We start from the raw sequence: 7295 nt of genomic DNA, 5'->3' as shown, positions 1-7295 counted from the left end.
TCCTCATTATAATTTAGAAATGTCAAACTTTTATAGAAGTTAACCTGGATCGCTGCCTCAGTCACCCATTGTTGCCATCTCAATCACTCTTTGTTTAAAAGTGACGTTAGTAAATGAAGGCAGAAAACAAGTTGGAAAAGTTTCGTTTAAGAATGCTTCTATAGTGACACAGAGCCATCCGTGCTCCTAAAGTCCGAACCGGCGTAAACCCTGTAGAAAACCATGCGCATGGAGAAAACCGGCCGCGTCCTATCCTTCCTGCGCACTGGCATCAACCGACAAGCAAGCAGTATGGCTCCACGTTTCGCTGGTGCAACCTGGTGCGCCTCCGAACAGGGGGCTCTAGTTCGGAGGCTCCTATCTGGCTCACGGAAGCAAGATAAGAGGATGGATTTCACACATCAAACCTATTTCTACATCATCTTCCTCCTCCACGGCTATCCTCCACCCCGTCCTCTCATCCTCCACCCCAGTTGGCGGCTGCCTCGCCATAGCGCTGCCCGCCCACGACCCATCGCTGGCTTTCGACCCAACCCTTCCTAATTTAACTGCTCCTTGCCCCCAGCACCGGCCACTACCCACCGGTTATCCCACCTTACATGGGCCCTGTTTGTATACGCTTTTCTGGAACTCGCTTATCTGGCAAGCAGGCCTGCTGTCTGGAGAATCTGCTGTCTAAATAAGCAGGGTGTTTGGCAATCCTGATTATTTTGTGTCGATTGTCTGTCCTGGTTCGTAAATTGACCGGAATGCCCCTGAGGCTGATAATAGCTCATTTTTATTGTGAATTTGAGGAGAAGACAATAATTCTAATGCCTTTGGAATTTGTTAAATAGAAATTACATTACAATAATATGAAATTCATATGATAGATCGGTCTAGTATGGAAACATCTATCATGGGTACAACAACGAATCACGAAACCATAGCGACAGCAATAGCATCACACAATGCACCCATATCAATGTCATCTCCTAAAGCACAAAAGCAAACAGGGTGCGGCATTAAGAGCAAGTGATGACAATGCAAGCACCAAAGCAACAGTAATCCCCCGATTTTGCACTTCCATAATACTGCAAGAGCAAACAATGAACAAAGAGCAGCAAGACTAGAGTTGCAATTGTCTCGGCGGCAACTGCGGCGACCGACCTGCAATGGAGTCCTGGTGCTCGGTGAGGGTGCGGAGGAAGGTGGGCAGGGGAGGAAGGCGGCGGGGGCCAAGCCGCCAGGGGCCAAGCTTGGCGGATGGGACCCGGCGATGGGATCTGCAGGCGCGGCATCGGTTGCAGGGGCGGCGGCGGTGGACGGGAACTGGCGGCGGACGGGAGCCGGCGGCGGTCGCGAGAGGCGCGGGGGCGGTGGCGGCGGACGGGAACCGAGCGGCGGCGGCGGACGAGAACCGAGCGGCGGCGGCGGCAGGATCGGCAGGCGGACGGGAGCCGGCGATGGGATCTGGTGGCGGACAGGAGCTGGCGGCGAATGGGAGCCGACGGCGGTCGCGGGAGGCGTGGGGGCGGACGGCTGGAGGCGTCGGTGGGTGAGGGTAGCGTGGGAAAAAATGGTTCGCTTGCCCCAGAAGCGCCTCCCGGCCCGCGTACAGGATAAGCCGGACGCTAGTTGTTTCCCAGATTGTGAACTAAGTGGCTTACGTAGTAAGCAGGAAATAATCAAGGCATTTGGGTGGGCTTATGGCTTATTTCCACCGATAAGCGGGAAATAAGCGGATACAAACAAGGCCTATAATCAACTAGGGCCTATAATCAACTGGTTCTCAAGCAAAAAAATCAAATCAATTTGTTCTTAAGCAAAAACAATGTATAATGGGCCCAAGTGAAGTTGTTTTATTTAGTTATGTACACTATTTGCATGTCCCATAATACTATTTATTTTTGCATATTTATTTAGGCTATAGCTTCTCTATGGTGCAAAAGATGCAGAAGCCATCGGCCCCACCATCGCCACTTCCTCCAGTAGCAGAAGCTATCTATGTACAAAAATTCTTACCTTAGCACTGCAGAAGTTGTTCAACTTGAAGACCATGATCATCTTGCGAGCATGTCCTCAATTGGGCCGCACCGCACTTCGTCATGAAAGAGGTTCGATTCTACGGAAAAGGGGACACGGTCACGATGTCCGTATCCACTCTTTCTCGTAGAATCGAACCTCCTTCTTGACATACGTTGCTGCTCGGCGGAGAACATCCTCGCAGAAGATGAACACGTTATGCAAGTTCAACAAGTATGGATTTGAAAAACCATATTGAATTTGATTAGATAAACCGTCTAGACAAGGTAGTATCATTCTTAACCCACTGCAAGAATACATACTATATATGACACATCAATCTCCCTCGCATTCTAGCTCAAAATACCTCTCCATTTTCTACTTCATCACATTCTAGCAAATAAACTTTCCATCTCCAAAGCATAAATCAAAGCGTAACAAGAGGATGAAGTAGCAAACCTTCACAACACTTGTGTTGGCTGAGTGAAATTCCCACGAAAATGAGGGAAAAAAATTCGGGCAGCACCTCCCTTGCTTCGGCACCACCGGAGAGTGGTGAAGCTCAGCTCTCTGTCTATGTGGTGGACTGGCTCGGGCTGAAGGAGAAAGAAAGGCCTCTGTCTTGGTATATAATGGGGATGAGTTTTTATCCCGGTTAAAAACTCCAACCGAGACAAAAAGGAACACCTTTTGTCCCGGTTGAAAGTTTACTCCCAGTTGGAGGCTCCAACCGGGATAAAAGGGTGGCCCTTTTGTCCCGGTTGGAATTACCAACCGAAAGTAAACTTTTTGTCCCGGTTGGTAACACCAACCGGGACAAAAGGGTCACCCTTTTATCCTGGTTGGAGCCTCACACCGGGACAAAAGGGTCACACCACCGACACCCCGGAACTAGCCGTTACAACCGGGACTAAAGGGAGGCCTTTAATCCCGGTTGCAGATACCAACCGGGAGTAAATCTTCCCTCCTTTTTTGCCTACCGTGGCGCACCCCCTTTTGTTCCGGGTCAACTTTAAACCGGGACAAAAGGGGCGCATCGAAAGTTAGTTCTCTACAAGTGATGGTATTTATTTAGGCTATATATAGCTTCTATATAAGCTTGGGCTAAACATTCGTTCCAAGGTTGAAAACTAAAATGGTTTTAGTAGTTGAGGGTTGAAAGTAAACAATTTAGACAATGTTTTCACAAGGCACAAATTCAGACAAATCCATCAAATCAATAAAAGGATCTCAGATCATGCTACGTTGGTCCGACGAATACATATCGTAACCTCCAAATATATAAAAGTAGCAGACAGAATTAGTCAAGGTCCATTCAACCGAAAATCAGGAATGATCACTGAATGATTAGCGAACCCAACCTATTATATTGAGGTGGCTTCTGAGACAAGAAAGCAAACCCGGTCATGTTATTGGCGTGGTATGAAATAAGTTATCAAGAAAGCTGGTTGTACCATCAAAGTGTAGGATGGTTCGTTGGTTAGAGGCTCAGAGCATGTTGTTAATACTTGGATGTGATCATCATGTGAATAGACAATGGAAACAACACCTAAAATACACTAAGCATAGTTTACCCGTCCAACCATCTCGATCATATCTGGATATGAATAGGACAGAGCTAGCCAAGGTTTCTCTTCTCGGTCAAATCCGGCCGGTTGGTGCAACGTCCGCTCATGCACGGAGCCACATTGTGTCCACATCAATAAATTGAAGGGACCTCGAGGGAAAAAGGTACATAGAGACAAAACGTGCATACCAATTCAGCGTAAACTTTCTCGATAAAATCCAGCCTACTATATCCACGTGATGGATATATACAACTAAGGGTTACAAAGAGTTTTTAGACTCTAATCCTCAAAAAAGAGGAGCTCTATCCTGCCCTGCCACGCCTTGGTGCAGTAAACTTTACTGGGTTGCTCTGCGTCGTTTTCAGAACATGCATTAAGGATAACGTCCATTGGTATCGCCTTGGTCGTCGTCCCCTCCGGCGGTTTCGAATTTCTTGCCACTGTCAACTTGTCAAGGAACACAAGGCTCGCCAATTCCACGAAGGAAGACCAGTAGTCGAGAGAATTCATTTTTGCTGTCGCGAAGCCTAAGTTTCTCACCTCAGTCATCAATCATTTGTTATACCATGCCGCCGGTTGAACGGTCCAGCTAGCGTTTGAACGAATAGGGAGCTGCTATATTATCTCAGAAGACAAGAGGCTCCAAAAAGTATACGCATGCTCTTGCATGTGCAATGCAATAATATACTATATGCCTTGATGATATTGTTTATAACGATATCTGCCTTAATATTGGGTTCGCACAGTGTACTTCTCAACGGGTGTTATTCACTGATCTTCCTTCGTGGCTTGACCGGTTCCAGCTTTACACAGTATACTTCTCAACGTGTATCTGTTGATCTCTAGCTTCTGCTCCTCTGAATCAGCTTCAGGCGGCTAGAGAATACTTCCTCCTTCCCAAATAACTATTCGTCTTGGTTTTTCTAGATACATAGTATTACATAGTATTTGATATGCACCTAGATATATATTATGTCTAGATATGTAGTAAAAGTTATGTATCTAGAAAAACCAACACGAATAGTAATTTGGGACGGAGGGAATACAACTGATGTTTGAGAAGAGAAAACTCACTAAACAGTGAAAGGAAAATCATGTTTCAGCAATGTTTGAGAAAAGAAATCGCAAAATATGTAGAGACTAGCCCTAGTGCAGATAATCCAACAATCCATGCATCGGCTGCTACTGCTATCAGGTCTAAGCTCGGAAGCTCGCAGGACGTGAAGGATCGACAACGCCTACCACGTTCCCAGGCTGCGTCGCCATCGTCTTTGTCGCCAAAGAAACAAATACGAACTTGGTTGTCTCGACTAGTCGTCACCACGCTCTACTCCATTGGACAGTAAGGCGCTGCCACTTTCCTTGAACGGCAGCTGGTGCAAGCAGATAGGCATAATTTGTACACTGGAAAATACTGGACCTGCTAATTTTCCACACTTTGTAGGTGATGTTGTCGCACAGCAAATATAGAAGAAGCACATCAATCCATTCATAGTGCAAACGAGATTCGAGCCCTCGCGCAACTGCGCTTAGTAATCCGACATATAATTTTATTTCAACACCATAAGGTTCGTTTACATACTCTGTATCCTGTAAGATAGTAGCACATACAAAAAAAGACACAATTATCGGAAAAAAGGCGGAGACCAGCTCATCAGAAACATGGATCGTACTTCAAATTACCGGATGAAATGAGCCATACGGTACTCATATTTCCCTGGGAATGGCCTTGAGGGGGGTGACTAGAGTCAAGACGACCCCACACTTCTCTTTCATGTCGATCCCGCTCTCCTTGACCTCGGCCGGGAGCTCCCAGTCGAAGCGATGGAGCAGCGTGCCAAGGATGAGGGGTATCATCTTCATCGCAAGCGGCATCCCGGGGCAGATGCGGCGGCCGAGACCGAACGGGATCATGTCAAAATCCTGGCCCACGTGGCTCCTGGTCTCGCCGTCAAGGAACCTCTCCGGGATGAACTTGTGCGGGTCGGGCCATGCCTGGGCGTTGCGGTTGATGGCCCACGCGTTGACGAGCACGTTGGTGTTCTTAGGGATCCTGTAGCCGTTGACCTCGATGTCGGCCTCTGTCTTGCGAGGCATCAATGGCAGCGCCACTCGAAGACGAAGCATCTCCTTGATGACGGCTTGGAGGTATGGGAGCCTGGCGACGTCGGACTCTTCAATGAATGGCTTGTCGCCAAGAACCCTTTTGAGCTCCTCCTTGGCCTTGTGCATTGTCTCTGGGTTCTGAATGAGATCCACCATTCCCCACTCCATGAGAGCCGCGGTCGAGCTTCCTCCGGCGCCGTATATGTCCTACATATAATCAACAAGATCAATTCAGTAATTGTTATATACTTATATATAACATAGTTAATGCATGCATCTGATATGATTATTGAAGTTGAAGGAGCTGAGATAGAGAGAGGTAGAGGACGTACCGAGAGGAGTACTCTGATAACCTCCGGGCTGAGCAGGGACCCCTCCTTCTCCCACTCGCTCTCCTTATCGAGGACGGTGTCCAGCACGTCGTTCTTGCGTGGCTCCCCAGCTTCCCGGCTGCGCCGCCGCAGAACGACCTGCTCGTCGAAGGGGCGGTACACGATGCCTAGCAGGGTCTTGGTCCTGCGGCGAAGGCCCTCGAGGTCGAGGGGGGCGATCGCCGGGAACATGTCGGAGACGTTGCCGGTCCCGAGTATCTCGACGATCTCCTCGATGGTGTCCCTGAACATGGCCCTCTCCTTGGGCTCCAGGTCGATGGAGTAGAGCAGGCCCAGCAGCAGGCTCAGGATGGGGTCCATCACCGCGTTCCTGATCGCGACGGGGGTGCCGCGCGCTGCGTGGTCCGACAGGTCCCGGTACAGCGACTCCACGATCCTGGCCTGCATCATCGCGCCGGCGCCGGCGATCCGCCTGGGCGCGAGCATCTCCGCGGCGGCGAACTTGCGGACGGCGCGCCACTTGTCGTCCAGGCTCGGGAGCGCGAAGATGGTGTGGGAGTCGTGGCCCCAGGCGGTGAGCACGTCCAGGCTCGGGATGCCGGCGATGTTGTCCACCTTCTTGCCGTTTTCCCCGGCGTGGAAGACCGCGCGGAGCGCCTCCGGCGAGGAGACGATCACGTGGGGCACCGAGCCGAAGCGGAGGCACATCAGGTCACCGTAGCGTTCGGAGAGTTTCTGGAAGGTGCGGTGCTGCTGCCCGGGCTCCCCGAGGTCGAGGAGGTCGCCGATGATCGGCTTGGACGGCCAGGGGCCAGGGGGGAGAGGCCGGCGAGAGTCGCGGATCAGCTGGAAGATGTACAGGGAGAAGAGGCCGACGACAAGCCATCCTAGGCCTTCAAGGATGAAGGAAGCCATCTTAGTTGCAGCTAGCTACACTAGGTGCTCGATCTCAAGCAAAATGATTCGTGCTTCGGAATGAGTTGCTTGGGACATACACGCACTTCGACACCTATTTATAGTGCAAAGTAGTTGTTGGAGGATTTCTTGGAAGCAATATGAAAAGGTAGATATCTCCAGTTCATAGACGGAAACAAAGCAGTTGTTGGAGTCCAAGCCTGGATAAGAGACTAGAAAAGTCCATGCATGCATGAAGCTACTTGTATCGACATTTAAGTTCGTTCCTATCGTGTCTTGTAATCATATTGTAACAACTTATTGGCCAAAGAGTCTTGTTGTAGATAGAGTTGTAACTAGGACTCTTTGGCCAGCTCTCCCAGGTTGTTAC

The 7295-nt window shown here is 49.6% G+C and overlaps 1 protein-coding gene across 1 annotated transcript; it reads right to left on the bottom strand.

The window, feature by feature from the left end:
• Nucleotides 1-5078: 5078 nt before the first annotated feature.
• Nucleotides 5079-7014, bottom strand: LOC117859999 (cytochrome P450 76C2). Its single transcript, XM_034743207.1, has 2 exons — nucleotides 6011-7014; nucleotides 5079-5885 (listed from the first exon to the last, which is right to left on the bottom strand). The coding sequence occupies exons 1-2, from the start codon at nucleotides 6923-6925 to the stop codon at nucleotides 5280-5282; spliced, it is 1521 nt and encodes a 506-aa protein (XP_034599098.1). The 5' UTR covers nucleotides 6926-7014; the 3' UTR covers nucleotides 5079-5279.
• Nucleotides 7015-7295: the final 281 nt, after the last annotated feature.

The sequence above is a fragment of the Setaria viridis genome, chromosome 6 (genome assembly GCF_005286985.2).
Source record: "Setaria viridis chromosome 6, Setaria_viridis_v4.0, whole genome shotgun sequence".
NCBI lineage: Eukaryota > Viridiplantae > Streptophyta > Magnoliopsida > Poales > Poaceae > Setaria > Setaria viridis.
The sequence above is the reverse complement of the archived record's forward strand: the minus strand, read 5'-3'. Positions and strand labels throughout refer to the sequence as shown.

What these genes read in the sequence shown, in the direction of transcription:
- LOC117859999 (XM_034743207.1), bottom strand. Translation starts at nt 6,925, where the DNA reads ATGGCTTCCTTCATCCTTGAAGGCCTAGGATGGCTTGTCGTCGGCCTC. An exon ending in TTATCAGAGTACTCCTCTCG is followed by an intron (nt 5,886 to 6,010) that starts GTACGTCCTCTA and finishes GATTATATGTAG; the next exon opens with GACATATACGGCGCCGGAGG.